At 38.4% G+C, this 21,783-nt stretch overlaps 1 protein-coding gene across 17 annotated transcripts in view; it reads left to right on the top strand.

Annotated features, from left to right (window-relative positions):
- CAMK2D (calcium/calmodulin dependent protein kinase II delta) overlaps positions 1-21,783 on the top strand; it is a 323,991-nt gene that overhangs the window by 236,256 nt on the left and 65,952 nt on the right. For all 17 annotated transcript variants that reach the window (XM_032401065.1, XM_032401063.1, XM_032401064.1 and 14 more), the window contains exon 8: positions 5,787-5,870. In XM_032401065.1, coding sequence (XP_032256956.1) covers positions 5,787-5,870 — 84 coding nt within the window. The remainder of the gene's footprint in view (positions 1-5,786; positions 5,871-21,783) is intronic.

Here is a 21,783-nt window from a genome sequence, read left to right as displayed (position 1 = left end):
ACTGTTAGCCTTGTCCACGATTCCTCCTAAGCTTAATACCACCATTTACATTAAGTCTCTCCTCACCCACCAGATGAATTTAGTATCTCCAAACTTGGCATTTGGTTTGTCATATTTTGACACATGAATAAGCTTGTTCCTCTTAAATGCACACTGAAAGAAGGTAGGACCTAGAATAAGTACTGTAAATTGGAGATTCAGAGGCATCTTTGTATCCTGGGTAAGGGCACAGTTGACACAGATAAAGAATATATGGTAACTTTGGAGTTGAGGTCCAACAGAAAGTAGGAAGGCTATCACAGAGATGGGCAGAAAAATAAATGGGGATGCTTAAATTAAGCAGGAGGTCCTGCCCCTCAAGATACTGACACTTCTGTATCAGTAACTATTTACCATGTAGTGTGGGAACATCTTAACAGAGGCATGCATGAAGGTGCTCTGGAGCACAACACAACTATGAAATTCTGGGGAAAGTTTTGGTGATGGGGTGGTGCTTCTGCTTCCCTAATGGGTGAATGAGAATTTGTTCACTAACATGCAAGGAGATAAATGCCAGACAGAGGGATCAGTACATGCAAAACCTCAGAGGCATGGATCTACTGTTTCTATTTATGGAATAGCAAGAAATTTGATATAGCTATACTGGGATGAGTGGTAGTTGATTAGGTGGGAAAGGATTTTATGTGTTTTTGAAGGATTTGGCTTTTATCCTAAAAGTTTCAAGAATCCTGTGAAAAATTTTAAGTAGGGAAGGACATAATTGGGTTTATGTTATATAATGATGTTGTGCGTAACAATGCAGAGGGTGGCTTAAGGATACTTACTCTGAAGGCAGGGGACCAGTTAGGCTAATACAGTAGTTCAAATTATGCGTGATGACAGCTTGAACTAAGGAGTATGCAAGAGCAAGCAAATTCCAGATAACATGTAGAACAGACAGTGACTCTGAACTCTAAGGCAGTCCGTTTAGAGGAAATCAAAAACCCCAGAGGTTGCACTCTAGTGCCATCTAGTCCCGTCTGCTTCACAAGACCCAGGGTATGAAGCAGGACACCAAAATAGGACTTAGGCTAGGGATCTAATTGCCAGAACTGGGTAGAGGTGATGATAGGATATTAGGAACAAGACAAGCCTTATTATCAGAGTCAAGGCCGCAAATTAACATCAGCAACTTGGCTTGGTGTATAAAGGTGTGATATAATTGAGCACCTTAAATCTCCCATGTTTTTCACCTCTGTGTTTTATCTCCTGTGCTAGACAAGCTGCTTGAGGGCAGGATTGTGTGTAGTAGAAAAAAATCTGCTTTTTGAATTAGAATACCCATACTTATATCCTGGGTCTGATTCTTAATAGTTGTAGAATATTGGGCAAGTCACTTTAACTCTGTAAGGTCCATGTCCTCTTTTGTAAGCAGTGATAATAAACACTTCTTTGCAAGGCTGTTATGAGTCCATAGGAATATGCCTGGGCTACAAAAGATGTTGAATAAGTTTTCAAAACCATCTTGGCATGAAACACAATGCCACAGTTCTTTGCCTGCTCAGTGAAAGTTGTTGAGCAGATCAGTGAGTGAAAAACCAAGTATCAAGTTGGTGAAAGCAATAGCATCCAAATAAAAGTACACAAATTTGTGATCATTTATTTCTAAAAGTCATCTGACTCCAGAGAAAGAATGACAAATTGGGAATAAAATCCCCATTTCTTCTTCAGTGTGATGCTATAACAGTTATGTTCTTGCTAAGATATCTATTAGAATAACGACTTTTAAGAGGGGCATTTTAAGTCCTAAGAAAATTCCGCATTTCAAAAAATGTAGAAAAAACATAGTTTATAAGCTTAAGAGAATGCACAAGTTGTTTTTTTTTTTTTCCTTTTTCTTTTCTTCTTTAGCTTATTTTCAGCTTATTGTATGCAAGTGAATCCTCATGGTAACCTACCTGAGGAAAAGGAGGCATGTGATATACTATTTATCTTTTGGGTGTACTACCAGATATATCATAGATTTTAAAGTAAAAGCATGTTTTAGTATGAGTGACTTGATTTGATATTTATTCATATCTACCATCATAGTCTCATATATTTGATTTTTTTTAATTTAAAGTTAATTAACATTATAGTGTATTACTAGTTTCAGGGGTAGAGCTTAGTGATTCATCAGTTGCATGTAACACTCAGTGCTCATTACATCAAGTGCCCTCTTTAATGTCCATCACCCTTGACTGATTAATTTGGTCTCTTAAAATGTATTATCAGTGATGGGGAGGGGAGCCTTTTTATTTTAATAAAATAAGTTATTTTAAGACAAGAGCAGAACTCTTTCTTCATTACATATAATGCCAGAATTTCAGGCTTTTGCTCAATTTTATTTTAATAAATATAAGAGGTCCACTACAAATAAGAAAAATAAAACTACACAAGGCTTATAGAAGCTGCTTATTGTGTTTTTTCTCATTTTTAAGTCTAAATGTTTCTTTTTCTCATGATAATTTCTTCTGTCTTCCTAGCCTTGATCTATTTGATTACTAGCCAAAAATGCTAGAAGTAACACCCTGTGTCACTACACTTGTTAAGATGGCTAGAAAATTTACCAAAGAGAAATATCAAAATATAGCCCATTTCTCCTGTGGGATTGGAAGCGGTGTTTGCAGTATATTTCTAGTTCTTTGTTGCTGCTAGGAAAAAAGGATAACTACCACCATTTTCCTTCATGGAGTAATTGCTTTGCTTGATTGCTATTATGTCTCTTTTTAAAAATATTGAGGGTTTTTTTTTTTTAATGCAATGGACGTTCCCAACAGTAAGTAATTATGTTTTTGTTTTTGATCTGTTCTGATATTCCTATTGGTTTTTCAGAGTGAGAAGCACATACTATCTCTAAAGAAAGCAAGCTCTCATTAATTTCCCTGTTAATAGCATATATCATGATAAATGAGATTCTTATGAGTTTAATCTCCTGCTAAAGAAGGTTTTATCTGTCTTACCCTCAGTATTTTGATATTCATGAGAACACATTGCACAGTTCACAGTTCCTTAATGTTTATACATTTAGAGTATGTTTCAATAGGAGTAAGGACCCCACTGACCGCTCAAGTGGTAATTATATTAAATTAAAGAATGAACGTGATGGTGTTCTCTAAGCATTTCAATCTCCAGAAAAGGTTTGTAATAATTTACATGTAAAATTACCTTTTCATTTCTTAGTCACATGGTGAGTTCTTTATCTTTTCTACCTAAACGAAATATCATTAACATTTCCTCCTCTAGGAAATGTATTCTAAGATATTTAAGACCTATATTAAGGTTTACTAATTCTAGATAGGAGGTTATAGATTGTATATAAAAAGGTAGTCAAAATCCGAAGTAAGGATGGACCACTGAGAATTGTAGTTAGCTAAGGAGATCTCTAAATGGAAATAATTTGGAGCCAACTCTCTGTTAGAGAAAAGGTAGAGATGGAAATTGAGGCTTCAGGGAACAGAAAAAGTAACATCAAGGGCAAGAATGAGAAGTCTGTTTTCAAGAGACCTTAAAAAAATTAACCAGGTCAAATGCTCAGGGGTAGAAAGAAATCATGTTGGATGAATGAAGGGGAACTGGGAGATAAAGGGTCTTAAAGTGTGGGCTAGGAACATGGTCTTCAATCTGAAATTGGACATTGGTTTCTCATTGGGTTCCTTTGTCTGTGTCTCAACTTCGGAGGAGTTAGAGACCATTGGACTGAGAGCAGGTGTGGCATACCAGTAGCTCTTTAGAACTCTTACGCCCATCCCTACCTTGGAATTAGCGGACTTCACATCACTCCTTGATGGAATCCTCACACTTTAGGTAATGGGACCACCATGATTACTCAGGAATTCTTTCATCTCACAACTGTCAAGTAAATCAAGTAAATGCTTCCTTTAAGTGAAGTTTGAGAACAGAGGTAGACCTACTGTGGTCCATGTGAAGCTTAAACTACAGTACAGGCATCTTTTCTTGGAGTCCCTTCTCACTGTCCACTCCATCTTCCTCTACAACAAAGGAAAGGAAAAGTAATACAGGGGGCATAGGGGTTAAAATCCACAATCCTTTGCCTAACTTTCCAAGGTAATTTTGTTCAGAGGAATAACCATGCTATTTTATATATATATATATATATATATAAATATATATGTGTGTGTGTGTGTGTATATATATATGTATATATATGTATATATTATATACATATAAAGAAAAAGCTCCTTTCTTGGGCACTTTGAATCCCATTAAATATATAATGAGCTTCTTCAGTGATTTGTGGTCAGAGGAATTCCTGATTACATATCCTTTTAAAGAAATGTTTCCAGTTTTCAAGTGTGCCTTTATAGAAAACTTCCAAATAGTTATTTTGGGTCTTTTTAAAAGTAGCTATTTTTATTTGAAAGCTATTATTTTCAGAAATGAGAAGAAAAATGTCACTCTAGGTTCTAGCTCTAAATTGATTGTTATTTAAGCATACCTCGTTGGAGTTTACACTGATTTATACAATAATGAAACTTTATTTTGCCATCTAGTTTCTCTTACCACATCTCTCTCTTCAGATTCTAGTTGATACTTGTTCAATAGTGATTTATCCTGAGTCTTCTCTTTAGTTGACAGTTATAAGTACACACTGACTATTTATTAATACACAGCAATCTCTTTGATATATTTAGGGCTTATTCCTTCTCCTGGTGAATTCTTCAATTACTCTCAGCCCCATCCCTACCCCATAGAATACCTTACTTTCAAAAATATTTACTTAGGGTCTATGTTTTTGTCCTTTTGTTTTATAGGTGAATGCTTCTCATAATAAAATTATGTTGGTATCATGGTAACTATCATCTCTTGCAAGGTTCTAACCCTATCTTCAAATTTCTCCCTATTTCTTTTCAGGTATAGGGGAGGAAAGACGTTCTCTCCCCTCTTAGGTCCGTGACTGGGGCTTGTGAGTCGAACTGACAAAAGACTGATGAACAGGAGAAAAGCATACAATTTTTTTGATGTTAATATTTTAACTTTACATACACACAGAGGCCTTTCTAGAAAATAAATGAAGACCTGAAGAAAGGCCAGACCAAGGGACTTATATCCCATTTTAACAAAGAGTGATAAATTATGGAGATTTGACAAGACAAAGGAAAAAGGGGGTTTGGCTCAGGACATTAAATTGTGGGGAAATAATGAGGAAACACATAGGGAAACTAATGGAAGATCAAGGTTATTTTAGTAAGGTTGGTTTGTATAGATCCCTCTTGGCACCATTTCCCATGCCAGGAATGTTCTCTCCTTCCTGGTACAGGGAGGGCACCTTTTTCACAAAAAACTTTATGCCCTACTTTTAGGTAGAAGGGAGAAGATTAAAGAGCCTGTCATACATCTACTGATTCTCAGTTGCCTTCAGCTAAAAATAATCAGTATGCCACAATGGCATATTTTGGGGTGATATGTTCTGATCCCCTTCACAGGTTTAGTTTCAAATCCTGCATAAGTAAGTGAGAATAAGAACTGCTAACCAGATAGACTTAAGTATACATGCTGACTATATAGCATAATAGAGTAGCCTTCATATCTGGGGAAAAAATGCATTTTTTTCTAATAAGCTACAAAGCAGATTAGTGTTGATACTGCTATAGAGAGAAACTAGTGTAGATTATTTTAGGCCTTGTTTTATTTTGACAAACAGATCATCAGATTAAAAAGTCCCAAAAATGTTTTCTTCCTTAGTTTCCCATTTCACATTTGTTTTGTCAAATCAACTCTGACTCATTAACTTCCGTTTTCCCTAGGTTTTGCTGGCACACCCGGCTATCTTTCTCCAGAAGTTCTACGTAAAGATCCTTATGGAAAGCCAGTGGATATGTGGGCATGCGGTAAGGAATCATATTTCCATGCAAATTTTGCAGTACACCAGTATGATTGAAAATAGTATCTTTCAGATTTGAAGTTAATGCTCTCTTGTGATCAACCTAGAGTAGTAGTTCTCAAACTTCAGCTGACAAAGGTCACGTGGAGGGCTGGTCAAAGCACAGATGACTACTTCTGACTTGGTAGGTCTGGGGTAGGAGCATCTGTGTTTTTCGCAAGTTCCCAGGCGACGTTAGTGTTTCCAGTGTCAGGACGCAATTGGAGGCCAGAGGCACAGAGCGCCCCCAGTGGCGGCCGTGCGTTTATGCCGCGGTCGTCCTGCCTCATTCAAGCGGCCCTTACCGCAAATACCATGTTTGCATGACATGCTTGGCAGGGATTAAGAGAGAAAAAATGGATCTTGAAAAAGAAGGAAACTGGTCCGTCCTATGGACTGAACTCTGGTTTAGGCCTTTAGCAACCAACTCCAATCAAATAAGTATCCTGTGCAGGCTCAAAGACACATAATGTGGAGGATTCCCACCACAGTTTTTAAACAGAATTTCTGTGTGTTAACCTATCCAGCAAATAGGTAAAAAACTGAAATAAAAGGGATACTATAGGATGCTCTGAAATATTTTTCAGCTGGGGTTATTGACACAAACTAGTCCTGTAGGTTCCTGACACTGTGTCATCACTACAAGTCTGTAAATAGTTTGGCTTTAGTGTGCTGCAGACAGACCTTGTTGCCTTTGGTGTTTGTCAGTAAGCCTGGAAGGAGTGGGGAAAAAAAAACAAAAACAAAAACAAAGACCTTATTTTGATTCTGAAAATAACTTTTTAGATTTGGTTTTACTGAAAAAATAATCATAAATTCATTACCACTACTTCATAGTAATAGGTTATCCCTAACCTGTATCTAACCACACTATATTTCTTGTCAGCTTTATCTCATTAACAATAGCAACTTGGTGTTTGATCTTAAACTGGATGCATCTTGGGCCTTTAGGCTTACCTCCATGCCTAGGAAAGCAGTTATGGGAGGAGCATTGTATCTGGAGTCACAACACCTGCATTCAAGTCTTTGCTTTGCACCTATGAACCCTATCTCTAGTATCTCTGAGTTGGGTTCTTCACCTGTAAAACAGGAAAATATTACCCTCATAGGATTGTATGGGGTCAAATAAAGACATTTTATAGTTTGTAAAGAAATTTAAAAATACAAACAGCTATTACTCTAAAAGGTTGGATTAATTAAAGGGTAAGGTCTTAGGTGTGCTCTAAGCTCTGTCTTCCTCCTGCATACTTGAGAAGATCTTCTAAGCATGAACTCTATGCCTTTGGGTTAGGGCATTGTCACAGAATGTCCTTGTTCAAATCTAAATGCTAATGGCAAATAACTCACATATTTCCCTTGCAACAGATCAGCTCTCATCACAGATCTGTCTTTGCTGATGAATTTAAAAAGCAGCAAAGAGTGTGCTGAGAGGCAGGCAGACACAGATGGGTTTTATGGAGGATACAGTTGAGGGGAGTGTAGCTGGTGTGCTGCATGCAGACCCTGCACACCAGTGGGCTACTGTGCTAGAGACCAGTCAGTAGCTGAGGCAGAGGGCACTCAAGAGGCTTTCCTTGCTGCCTTCATCAGAAGGTCACCTCTAGCCTCCTCCCACCTCCCTTTTTCTTCATCCCTTCTCCTTTTCCTCTTTCTCTTCCCTCCCACCTGCTTCACAGGCAGGAGGCAGTATGTGCAGCGGCTGAGAGCCCTGACCCAGCTCTTCAGTGCTCTTGCTGTAGGAGCTGGCACAAATTTTAAGTAGTCCCGGTAGCTCAGCTTCCTTGTATGAAATGGAAAGTAAGAAACTATTTCTTTATAAAGGAATTTTCTAGATAACTGATGTGTAGCCATGTGAGAGATACACATTTTATTAGATGACCCAGCATTATTGTTTTGATCATCAGTTGAATATTGTAACTTCATCTGGTTACCTGAATACCAAATACCTGCCTCTCTCTTTGCTTTTTTTGTTCTCCTTTAAATTCTTCTCTTGCATGCCTTTGATTCTGCCAAAGATGTTACTGTGGACCACTTTCACAGCTCCTGAATTGTATTTCATTCATTCAAATACTCTAAATAAATCATTTATTTAATGCTTGCATTAAACACATTTTTTCATAATATATCAGTTTTATTTGTGCTGAAGAATAACAGATGATTTAAAAGAAACCCAAAAAACTGGTATTTTGTAGTAGGGTTTCTTCTGTGGAGCAAAATCCGTGATGAAACATATATATATGGGCCCTACATGGGCCCTCTGCTCTAGTGGGTCTGAGCTGAGTACAGGCTGTGGCATTTTTAATAACTATGACATATCATCAGAGTTTAGATTTACTGTCTTAGACTCATAAACACACTATGCTCAATTTTAATATTACTTTGGTAAATTTGAGTATACTTGGCTTTCAGATTTTTTGTTTGAGTGCATTATTTGTATAGCTAACATTTTAAAATAAGGGCATATTTTGTAATAATAGGATTTCACATCTGTAAAATGTGAGGTAACTTGTAAGGTAGAAGCTCTAACTTTCTTGGCTGGAAGAGAGAAAAGAGATGGGCAAAGAGTTGCTTCCCTCCTTATTGTCTAAGCTACATAACATTCTTAAGAACTGTAAGTAGAGAGTAGATAGATGGTACATGTATGCCTGCAGATGTATATGCACACACATACAGATCTCATAATGACTCTAGGAACTTAGAGCCAAAGGGCATCTAACAGATTTCAACCTCAGTTGCGCCATGGGCAGAGCCACCCTTCACTTTGCTCAGTTCTTTTTTTTTTTTTTTTAAGATTTCATTTATTTATTTCAGAGAGAGAGAGCAGGGGTAGAGGCAGAGGGAGAATCTCAAGCAGACTCCACACTGAGCCTGATGTGGGGCTCAATCTCATGACCCTGAGATCATGACCTGAACCAAAACCAAGAGTCGGATGCTTAACAGACAGCCACCCAGATGGCCCCTCACTTTGCTCAGTTCTATCCTTACCTTTGCTTTCTTCCCACAATTTTCTACAAACAGCCAAATCCCTTTGTGACAAGCCATGCTCCATTTAGAGCATATATTTCCTAACAGTTCTCATTTTCCTTAGAGTTTGTGACTTTTTTAAAACTGTGTGCCTTGAAATGCATTTGGGATCACATAGGTAACTACAGAAACGTCTTAGATATACCAATAGCACATATTTGGGGGAAATGATCCCCCTTCCACGAACATCTTAATAGAGTGTTCTGCTTTTTGTTACATTCCTGGATCACTGCAGTGGGTTTGGAATATTGCTTTACCATTTTATTATATTTTCACTCTGCTCAGGTAACATGAAAGTGACATTAAATTCTCTTTATTTCTAAGACAATCCACCCTTCCTCATCCCCATTGTAAGAACCACCAAGATAATGTACACATTATTCGATTGCTTTTAGGTTATGGCATATCTTGAGAGAAACTCCTTTTTGGCCATCCATCAGCACTAGCTCTTGCCTACTGAATACTTCTTTTCAAGGCTAGACGTTGGGTAGTGTGGTAGTAAATGACACTGCCCAGATAACAAAAGAAATGCAGAATAAGACACTTAGCAGAATGGCAGCTAATCTTCTGTGAGTTAAGCTGTGAGCACTTACTACAGCAGAATGTCTTTTTAGCAGTTGGCATAGAGCAGAGTGAAGCACACTATTGGTATAAAAGCTAAAAGAAGTCTGTACATTATTTTTATTAGAAATATGCAAATATTGATACATAACAAATTTTGAATACTTTACCACCATTACCTTGCTTTTGAGACCTCCCACAGAATGTAATCTGACCTGTATTCAGTCTTTGAAAGCAGCTAGTCCATTACTGGAAAGCAAATAATAGACATTAATGAAGCAAAAACATACCCGTGTGTTGTACCATTAACAACAGTAAATTGATTTTGATGGCTTTCTTGCATATATAGCTGTTTCCATAATTCCCCAATGGAATGAGCAAGTGTTGTTTATAGATGTCACTGAATCACTGGATTTTAACAAAATTGCTTCTACATCTCAGTTCAAAAAATAATGAATGTAAGCCCATATAAACATAGCCAACACACACACATACACACACACACTCTCACACACTCTCACACACTCACCCTTGTCTTAACTACGTCTCTATCTGAATTAGATATCACTCAGAACAATTATAAATAATAATAAGTTAGTGACTATCACAGAATGATCATGACTTTTGATGAACCTTTGGAATATTATGGAATATATTTCTTCTTTTCTTGCATGGCCACTTACAAGTTGTGTGATTACTTGACCTTAGAGCACATGTTTGCTAACAGTTCCCATTCTCCTTAGAGATTGTGGTATTTTTTCTTATATATTTCAGCTGGGAAAAGTCAGCATCAAGCACTTTTTAAGAAAGTATTTACAGTTTTGAAATCTCAAGCCTACTGGACAGTTTGTTGCTATGATTACCTTGCACTGGTCAACATTTGTTGCTTATGATTACCAGTTCTGTGATTACCTTACACTTTGCCATCACAGGTATGCCTTACAATTTCAAGGCTCCGTGCCTTCATCCTTTATGACTCACATTCTCATTAGTCTTCTACCCATGGGGCTTTACTCACAGTTATAGCCTCTACCAATATTGTCTTACTCTGAACTTACATATTGTCTTAGATTTCTCAAAATACAATATTTATGGTTTCCCTAACCTGATGATTTACAAACTGTGGGTCATGGACCCATGCTTCGAAGTGACCTAAGTGGCAATCAAAATTTCAGCTTTTTGGGATGCCCTGGAGGATCACTGAATAAGATTCTCTGTGATGAGGTTCAGGAATTTGCATTTGATCAAGCTTACTAGTTTATCCTCATGCACACCAACCGTGAACAGCATTACCCTAGATAGTTGCAAATTTCTTTAGGGCAGCAAGTTTTACAATTCTTATACAATATAGCACAGATTGCAAACAGGTGGTTTACAGACGTCTTGGCCAGACTGGTGGGCCTTTCACTTTGGGAGGTGTTGACATTCATTAATTATCTTTATAATTTATTATCAGGAGATTTTTTGTAAAACTACCAGTTTCCGGCTTCTCTTAAAGTAATCAAAAGAACTAATAACAAGGTGCTTTTGTCCTTAAATAGCAACTGTACCTGTCAGATAATGGACACATGCTCTCCCCTGGTTACCACCGCCCCCGCCCCCCATGCACAGTACAGGCTCAGGCATTCATTTCTGCCTGATGCTGGAAGAACTGTCAGTTTGCCACCCCTACTACATGGCATAGTTTCCATCATCTGGAAAAAAACTTCCTATCTTACTGACCTTGATCTTCTAGATCTTTGTTCTACCCATCATTGGCCCTATAGGTCAGAGTTGGTTAAACACTTTTACTATTTGAATTGTATGATTTTTTTTTGCATAAGGTATTATAATATAAAAGAGAGCCATACTTATTCCTCATATAGTTAATTATGCATTTCCAAACTCCACTCATAGTATGCCCTTTATTAAAAGAGTATTAAGTGGGTCTTGTTAGATTGTTCTGTTAACTTCCCACAGACTTCTCAGAGTTTCTCAACATTGCTTCTTTCTTCCTCCTTTCATCAGAGTAGTCATTAGAATGTTTTAATCATTAATGTGATTATAGGTTTAATCATGTTTCTAACTCTAGCTTTTATTAAAATCATTTTTGAATGTTCTTGATAATGTAATCTTTCTACCTAATCAGTAATCAGTGCTTCTCAACTCTTACTAATCAAATATCTCTAGCATCACCCAAGCACAAATATGCATATATGACAGTTAAAACTAGTTTTAACTTCCATTTTTAAATATTATATGAAGCTGACTGTGTCAAAATAGTTTTTTTAACTTTTTGTTTTGGAAATTTTGAAGCATACAAAAGTAGATAGAATAATATAATGAACTGATGGCTAATCTTATTTCATCTATACCACCCTATTCATTTCTCATCCCCAAGATTTTTTGGTCAAATCCAAACATAATATTAATACATCTATACATACTGTAATGTGCATCTCTAAAAGAAAAGAGTTCTTTTAAAAGAATGGCAATGATAGCAATACCTCAAAATTTAATAATAACTACTTAAAACCATCAAATATCTAGTATTTTTTTGGAATTTGTCCTCTTATAATTTTGTTATTAGTTTGGTCTCTTAGGTCTCTTTTAATTTGTAGTTCCTGCTTCTCTCTCTATCTCTATCTCTCTCTCTCTCTCCCTCCCTCCCCCTCTCCCTCTCCCCACTCCCTTTCCCATTATTTGTTTGAAGAAAACCTGCAATTCCCACAGAGCACCCCTATGGAATACCTGATATTGGTCTCTACATAATGTTTACCACTATAAGAAACCAGGATTCCTTGGACAAGTGGCTTATTACAAGTATGGATCAGGAAAAAAAAAAAAAAAAAGCACAAGATGATACAGTGCATCTTGTTATAGCAGAAAGAAAGAAAACTGTTAAAGACCACAGACTCTTTTTTTTTTTTTTTTTTGCAAGAACACTTCAGGAATGATGATATAGCTTCCAAAGGTTAGATGTTTCTCATGATGTTAGTGGCCTTTGATAATCTCTACCTAGATATTGACAGGACTCAGGAGCCAACTTGAAGAGGCTTCTTCCGGTTAAAGACGGGACAATTAGAGCATAAATGAGAAAAATAACAGTAATGGATTAAAACACATCAAATGAGTTTAAATCCATGCATTCATGATGATAATCAAAATACAATAGCAATCTTAACCTTCGGATTAGGGGATTAGTTAATGGGGAACCAATGTATCATTGCAAAAACTGATTAGTAAAAGAGAAAAAAATATCTGTTACTCTGCCTTTCCTGTATGAACTGTAAGACAGGATAACCAAATAATTGATGAAGTAAGTTGTTCTTAGACTAAAGGAGGTATAATAGAATTACAATATCATTATTTTGTAACCCCTAATGAAATATCTAGGTAGAGATCATCAAAGGGCACTAACATCATGAGAAACATCCAATCTTTAGAGGTTATGTCATCATCCCTGAAATGTTCTTGCAAAAAAATAAAGTGAAGATTTTGATGGGCTTTTAAAAAATTTACTGCCTTAGTTATAGGGAAAGAAAAAAAAAAACCTGTATTTTTTTTTCTTTTTTTTTCTCTGACCTAGGAGAAAAAGGTGAAATATTAGAGTTATAAATTAAGGTTACAAGAAAAAAGTAAATTGTCCCCTTACTAATGGGGCAAAGACTCTCAGACAATAAAAACTTTTTTTTAATTTAATTTTATTATGTTATGTCCATCACCATACAATACATCATTAATTTTTGATGTAGTGATCCACGATTCATTGTTTTCATATAACACCCAGTGCTCCATGTAGTGCGTGCCCTCCTTAATACCCACCACCGGGTTAACCCATCCCTCCACCCCTCTCCCCTCTAAAACCCTCAGTCTCTCATGGTTCGTCTCTCCCTCCGTTATCCCCCCTTCATTTTTACCTTCTTTCTCCTAATGTCCTCCATGCTATTCCTTATGTTCCACAAATAAGTGAAACCATATGATAATTGACTTTCTCTGCTTGACTTATTTCACTTAGCATAATCTCCTCCAGTCCCATCCCTGTTGGTGTAAAAGTTGGGTATTCATCCTTTCTGATGGCTGAGTTCTATTCCATTGTATATATGGACCACATCTTCTTTATCCATTCATCTGTTGAAGGGCATCTCAGCTTTTTCCACAGTTTGGCTATTGCGGACATTGCTGCTATGAACATTGGGGTGCATATGGCTCTTCTTTTCACTACATCTGTGTCTTTGGGGTAAATACCCAGTAGTGCAATTGCTGGGTCATAGGGTAGCTCTATTTTTAAATTTTTGAGGTACCTCCACACTGTTTTCCAAAGTGGCTATACCAATTTGGACTCCCACCAACAGTGTAAGAGGGTTCCCCTTTCTCCACAACCTCTCCAACATTTGTTGTTTCTTTCCCTGTCCATTTTTGCCATTCTAACTGGTGTAAGGTGGTATCTCAGTGTGGTTTTGATTTGGATTTCCCTGATGGCTAATGATGATGAACATTTTTTAAAGTGTCTGTTAGCCATTTGTATGTCTTCTTCAGAGAAGTGTCTTTTCATATCTTCTGCCCACTTTTTGACTTACTTGTTTTTTGGGTGTTGAGTTTGAGAAGTTCTTTATAGATCTTGGATACCACCCCTTTATCTGTAGTGTCATTTGCAAATATCTTCTCCCATTCTGTGGGTTGCCTCTTTGTTTTGTTGACTGTTTCCTTTGCTGTGCAGAAGCTTTTAATCTTGATGAAGTCCCAAAAGTTCATTTTTGCTTTTGTTTCACTAGCCTTTGGAGATGTATCTTGAAAGAAGTTGCTGTGGGCAATGTCAAAGAGGTTACTGCCTATGTTCTCCTCTAGGATTTTGATGGATTCCTGTCTCACATTGAGGTCTTTCATCCATTTTGAGTTTATCTTTGTGTATGGTGTTAGAGAATGGCCGAGTTTCATTCTTCTGCATGTGGCTGTCCAATTTTCCCAGCACCATATATTGAAGAGACTGTCTTTTTTCCATTGCGTGTTTTTTCTGCTTTGTCAAAGATTATTTGACCATAGAGTTGAGGGTCCACATCTGGGTTCTCTATTCTGTTCCATTGGTCTATATGTCTGTTTTTGTGCCAGTACCATGCTGTCTTGGTGATCACTGCTTTGTAATATAGCTTGAAATCGGGCAACGTGATGCCCCCAGCTTTTTCTTTTTCAACATTTCCTTGGCGATTCGGGGTCTTTTCTGATTCCATACAAATTTTAGGATTGTTTGTTCCAGCACTTTGAAAAATGTCATTGGAATTTTGATCGGGATGGCATTGAAGGTATAGATTGCTCTGGGTAGCATAGACATTTTAACAATGTTTATTCTTCCGATCCATGAGCATGAAATATTTTTCCATCTTTTTTATGTCTTCTTCAATTCTTTCATGAGTGTTCTGTAGTTCCTAGAGTATAGATCCTTTACCTCTTTGGTTAGGTTCATTCCGAGGTATCTTATGGTTTTTGGTGCTGTTGTAAATGGAATCGTTTCTCGAATTTCTCTTTCTACAGTTGCATTGTTAGTGTATAAGAAAGCAACTGATTTCTGTGCATTGATTTTGTATCCTGACACATTACTGAATTGCTGGATGAGTTCTAGTAATTTGGGGGTGGAGTCTTTTGGGTTTTCCACGTGAAGTATCATTTCATCTGCAAATAGAGTTTGACTTCTTCTTTGCCAATTTGAATACGTTTTATGTCTTTCTGTTGTCTGATTGCTGTTGCTAGGACTTCTAGTACTGTATTGAACAATATTGGCAAGTGTGGGCATCCTTGACGTGTTCCTGATCTTAAGGGAAAGGCTCTCAGCTTCTCCTCATTGAGGATGATATTCGCTGTGGGTTTTTCATAGATGGATTTTATGAACTTGAGGAATGTTCCCTCTATCCCTATACTCTGAAGAGTTTTAATCAGGAAAGGATGCTGCATTTTGTCAAATGCTTTTTCTGCATCAACTGAGAAGACCATATCGTTCTTCTCTCTCCTCTTATTAATGTGTTCTATCACATTGATTGATTTGCGAATGTTGAACCACCCTGGCATCCCAGGGATAAATCCCACTTGGTCGTGGTGCATGATCCTTTTAATGTATTGTTGGATCCTGTTAGCTAGGATTTTGTTGAGAATTTTGGAATCCATATTCCTCAGGGATATCGGTCTGAAATTCTCCTTTTTGATGGGGTCTTTGCCTGGTTTGGGGATTAAGGTAATGCTGGCCTCATAGAATGAGTTTGGAAGCTTTCCTTCTGTTTCTGTTTTTTGAAACAGCTTCAGTAGAATAGGTATTATTTCTTCTTTGAATGTTTGGTAGAATTCCCCAGAGAATACATCAGGCCCTGGACTCTTGTTTTTTGGGAGGTTTTTGATCACTGCTTCAATCTTGTTACCGGTTATTGGCCTATTCAGGTTGTCAATTTCTTCCTGTTTCAGTCTTGGGAGTTTATAGGTTTCCAGGAAGGCATCCATTTCATCCAGATTGCTCAGCTTATTGGCATATAGTTGTTGATAATAATTTCTAAAAATTGTTTCTATTCCCTTGGTGTTAGTCGTGATCTCTCCCCTTTCATTCATAATTTTATTAATTTGGGTCCTTTCTCCTTTCTTTTATATAAGTCCGGCCAGTGGTTTATCGATCTTATTAATTCTTTCAAAGAACTGGCTTCTAGTTTCGTTGATCTGCTCTACTGTGTTTCTGGTTCCTAATTCATTGATCTCTGCTCTAATCTTAATTATTTCTCTTCTAGTGCGTGGCTAATGTTTCTTGCTTTTTCTCTAGTTCTTTAAGGTGTAGAGTTAGTTGGTGAATTCGGGATTTTTCTATTTTTTTGAGTGAGGCTTGGATGGCCTTGTATTTCCCCGTTAGGACCACCTTTGCAGTATCCCATAGGTTTTGGACTAATGTGTTTTCGTTCTCATTGGTTTCCATGAATTGTTTAAGTTCTTCTTTGATTTCCTGGTTGACCCAAACATTCTTGAGCAGAGAGGTCTTTAGCTTCCAAGTGTTTGAATTTCTGCCAAATTTTTTCTTGTGATTGAGTTCCAGTTTTAGAGCATTGTGGTCTGAGAATATGCAGGGAATAATCTCAATCTTTTGGTATTGGTTGAGACCTGATTTGTGACCCAGTATGTGGTCTATTCTGGAGAAAGTTCCATGAGCGCTTGAGAAGAATGAATATTCTGTTGCTTTAGGGTGGAATGTTCTGTATATATCTATGAGGTCCATCTGGTCAAGTGTGTCATTCAAAGCTCTTGTTTCTTTGTTGATTTTCTGCTTAGATGATCTGTCTATTGCTGAAAGTGGAGTATTGAGGTCTGCTACAATTAACGTATTGTTATCAATATGAGTCTTTATTTTGGTTAACAGTTGGCTTATATAGATGGCTGCTCCCATGTTGGGGGCATAGATATTTACAATTGTTAGATCTTCTTGTTGGATAGACCCTTTAAGAATGATATAATGTCCTTCTGTGTCTCTAACTACAGTCTTTAGCTTAAAATCTAATTTGTGTGATATAAGAATTGCTACCCCAGCTTTCTTTGAGGTCCATTAGCATGGAAGATGGATCTCCATCCCTTCACTTTCAGTCTGGATGTATCTTTAGGTTCAAAATGAGTCTCTTGTAGGCAGCATATGGATGGGTCCTGTCTTTTTAATCCAATCTGCAAACGTGTGCCGTTTTATTGGGAGCATTTCGGCCGTTCATGTTGAGAGTGATTATTGAAAGATATGAATTAATTGTCATCATGTTGCCTGTGAAGACGTTGTTTTTATAGATTGTCTCTGTAAATTTCTGTTGTATATCACTCTTGGGGTCTTTCTCCTTTTATAGAACCCCCCTTAATATTTCTTGCAGGGCCGGTCACATATTCTTTCAGTTTCTGCTGGTCTTGGAAGTTCTGCATCTCTCCATCCATTCTAAATGACAGCCTTGCCGGATAAAGTATTCTTGGCTGCATGTTCTTCTTGTTTAGTACCCCGAATATGTCTTGCCAGGCCTTTCTGGCTTGCCAGGTCTCTGTGGATAGGTCTGACGTTATTCTGATGTTCCTCCCTCCGTACGTAAGGAATCTCATCCCCCTAACTGCCCTAAGATGGTTTCCTTGGTTCTAAGATTTGCGAGTTTTACTATTACATGCCAGGGCATTGGCCTGTTTTCCTTGATCTTGGGAGGGGTTCTCTCTGCCTCTAGGACTCGAATGTTTGTTTCATTCCCCAGATTAGGGAAGTTCTCAGCTACGATTTGCTCAAATATATCTTCTAGTCCTCTCTCACTCTCTCCACCCCCTCAGGGATCCCAATAATTCTGACATTGGAACGTTTCATGGTGTTACTTATTTCTCTGATTCTGTTTTCATGGATTTTGAATTGTTTTTCCCTGGCCTCCTCTTTTTCCTTCTTGTCTATTAATTGGTCTTCTAGATCATAATTCATTCTTCTGCCTTACTTACCCTAGCTGTTAGATTATCTAGATTAGATTGGATCTCACTGATAGCATTTTTAAGTTCTGCCAATTCAGCTTTCATTTCTGCCCTTAGAGACTCTATGTTGCCATTAATCGATTTCTCCATTCTGGCTATTGTCTTCACAATTGCTACCCTGAATTCCATCTCCGACATCTTGGTTATATCTGTGTCCGTTTGTAAATCTGTGGCAGAAGTCACAGTCTCTGAGTCTTTCCTATTTTGGGGGTTCCTCCTCCTAGTCATTTTGTTGAGGGGTGGTTGAGGGAATATACAGAGTCCAGATTACTGACCACAACCCAAGCAAGATGCACCTGTTTTATAGGGACCTTAGGGTTGCTGTCCTCTTGTTCTCCCAGCCTGTCTTCTGGGGGAGGGGCCTGCCGTGCTGTTACTCAGGCAACCCTGTTTGGGCAGAGTTTCCCTGCCCCCTGTGGCAGGGGATGGACTCAGTGAAAACCGTTTTTGGGGGGCTTTTGTTCTCTGGCGGCTTTCCCTGGTGGCTTTCTGCATCTTTTCCAAGAGTCAGAGCAGAAGAGTCCGTTTCCAACCCTCTGCCTCAGAGCAGAGAGACCGCAGTCTGTTCTTCAGTGAGCTCTCCAGGCCACACTGTCTCCGTTTCTGTCCGTGCTGCTATAAACTGCAGCGTCCTGGGTTGTGCGCCCCTCAGCAGCACTCCCAGTCCTCACCTCCAGGTCGGGGCATGTCTCTGCCCTTTGTGCTTCTCAAACCGTCAGCTACTCCCAGTTTGCACGCACAGCCCTGCTGCTCTGGGTTTCAGTCCAGGGTGCTGCCCTAAAGTCCTTTCCCTGCGGCTACCGGTCTGCGAGTCTGTGCCTGTCCCCAGCATGCGAGGCTGTCGCTCACCGGTGGTGCAGGATCCCCATGACTCCCTCCCTCTGCCATTTATCTTCCGATATCTGCCCGTGGAATCACGGCTCCCTGCTTCGGACCTCGAAACCAACTGCCTGTAGTATTCTGTTTGTAGAGATCCAGGTCTATCTTCTTACATCTCAGGCTGATTTCATGGGTGTTCAGAGTGGTCTGGTAGGTATCCAGCTCAATTCTGGGGACAGGTTGGAATAGGGTCCCCTACTCCTCCGCCATCTTTTCCACCTCTAAAAACTTTAAAATAATCAAGTTAAAGTACCTAGCTAAAGGAAAAAGTGGCTGCAGGGAACATTTAAGACAGAACCAAACTGAAACCTTACCAGTGAGAGTCAAGGCCTCTCAATTAGACAACACAACAATTTAAAATTTAAAATGACCATTCCTATTAAATTTCATAGACGAAGAAAATGTAGCTGCAAGGAACCTTTAAGACATGACTTTGTCAAGCCTGCTTATGGCTAAAACAGTTAAGTCATATAAGCTCTCAAACTCCATTTCCTCATCTGTAAAATGGGGACAATAACATTATCTACCACACAAAGTTGTACATGGAGTAAATGAGGTAATGCACTAAAGCACACGTAGCTGCTCAAAAAACTGTTACCTACAATAAAACTTATTATTATATCATGACTCTCATAGTTATTCTATACTTTCAGGAAATAGAACTCCAAAAGCATATAATTCAGGAAGGCCTCAGACTCCAATCTAATGATAAATCAAAGCAAGCTTACAAAACAGCGTTTATTTAAATAGGCACTAAAAATTAAACCTCAGTCCACTTAATAGTGCCCATGTAGTTTTTGTCTTAAATCTTCTGCCCTGAGTGTTTAAAAATCTTCTATATTTGTATAATTGATTTAGTAAAAGTAGATTTTTTGGTAGAAACTCCTCCATTGAACAATTATATTATGAGCATTTGTCTGTGTAGTGCCTGACGGTTCTTGGGGAACCAGCCATCAGTGAGCCTTCCCCTTTGCAGAGACATACCACATCAAGTATCAGCCAGCAGGACTGTAGTTGTAATGCACAAGGACAAAGCCTCAGAGGCAGGCCACGCTTACAGCCCAGCCTAGGTCCAGAATGCTAAATGACTCCATTGGGAGTCTGTTTTATAATTTCATAACAGCCTACCTCAGATGTTTATTAGAAAAATGTCTAATTAAAAATTAATATAGACTATTGCCATTACAAATCTAATTTTCTTCTTTACGCCATAAACCGTAGCTGAGGGATAAAACTACGTAGGTATCACCTTTCTTCCACCTGTATCTTGGGAACACAAACACAGACACTCATCATCATCATCATTGGATGCATCTGTTACATCAGATAGTAAAAATGATATAAAAATAAATTTAATATACATTAAGTTTATAATGTAGTGAAAGATAGAAAAAATATTTTTTTATGTTGTGAAGATGAGTATCAATATATTGAAATTTTTTTTCATGGTCTTTTTTTTCTTTTTAACTCCACTATAGTAAAATAATTTTCGGTTTTGATTATAAAGCTTTGTTAGGTTTTTATTTAAGAATGTTTAAATACATTGTTGTTTAAATTGGTTGTGATTCACACGAATTTAAGAATTTGCTTTCGAACTGGATCTTCCTGAAGCAGGCTATCATAGTCTAGGGTGATTAAACCACTGTTTAAAAGCCATTTTCGCTGCCCCAGTGTCCGTTATATAAAGATGTCAAGTCTGATGGACAAGAGCAAGGCTAGATCTCTCTAACAAAGAAAAGCTAAAGAAACCCAAGAGATCAATACTGTTAAGAGAAAAAAAGGAATCTTAGGCCATGCCAGGCAAAGTTTTACCTGTCTTACCCATCTCTCCTTGGTTTCCATTGTTTAAGGGAAAGCAGAAAAAAAAAAAAAGCAAAACAAAACAAAAAAACAGTAGCAGTCAGAGCTGTGGCAGAAACTAAAGACCTCATGCAGGCCAAATAAACTTTCCAAAAGTAGAAGGGAATTGGTTCAAGATGGCAAGGTTAGAAGATCCCAAACTCACCTCCCCCCATGGACGCACTGACTCTATAGCTTCATATGGAACAGTTTCCTCTTAAAAAAAAAAAAACAAAAAAACTAAAGGCTGGCTGGGTGTTGATTATACATCAGGCAAAAGAAAACCACACTGAAGTGGGTAGGAGAGGCTGGGACACAATCTCACAATAAACCCTGACCATGACTCAAAACCCAGGCCTTCTCCTTGAGGAGTAAAGGAGAAGCACGTCCCACATCCAGCACGTCAACTTTTAGGACCTGCACCTGAGAGATGAGCACCCAAAACATCTAATTTTGAAAACCAGTAGGACTCATGTCCCAGATGCACAAGACTATCATGATCTAAAAGACAGCTCTTAACAGGCCTAGATGCTTGGACATACCTGCCCAAGGGCCTAGCTCAGAGGCAGCCTGATTGCCTCCAGACATAAAGTGAAGGAGGTTGACCTGCTTATGTTACAGTGTCAGCCTGTAGGGCAGGCATCTAATTTAACACACATATCTAGGAGCCTACTGGAGTATCCTCTGGGGTGGAGATTGGCAAGTGCTGTGTCCACGCTGTCCCTTCGGAGTGCTCCAGAGCACCAGGAAGGAAGATTTTACATGTGGCTGCTGCCCAGGGAATGCCTCCTGACTGGCTGGCTCTGGAGGCCAGGGGGGCTTGTGTTCCTCATTTCATGAGACTGTAATAATCAGCATCACCCAGAGAGGAGCTCATACCCATGTCTGGCTCCTTGATTTTTGCACCTGCTACCAGGCGACACCTCCACATTGCCAGCTCTGTTGGTCAGTGGGGCTTCTGCTTGTGGGTCCCATAGGACTGTAACTGATGGATAGTTCTTAAGTAGCCACCACCTCTACCGCACAGCGAGAGGCAACAAACCTAGGAGCTTGGTCTTTCTGTGAAGGGGGCCTATTAACTAAAAACTATGGCTGCAGCCTGA

This window comes from Phoca vitulina, unplaced genomic scaffold, assembly GCF_004348235.1.
Source record: "Phoca vitulina isolate PV1807 unplaced genomic scaffold, GSC_HSeal_1.0 scaffold3, whole genome shotgun sequence".
In the NCBI taxonomy this organism is placed as follows: domain Eukaryota; kingdom Metazoa; phylum Chordata; class Mammalia; order Carnivora; family Phocidae; genus Phoca; species Phoca vitulina.
This window is presented reverse-complemented; position numbering and strand designations above follow the sequence as displayed.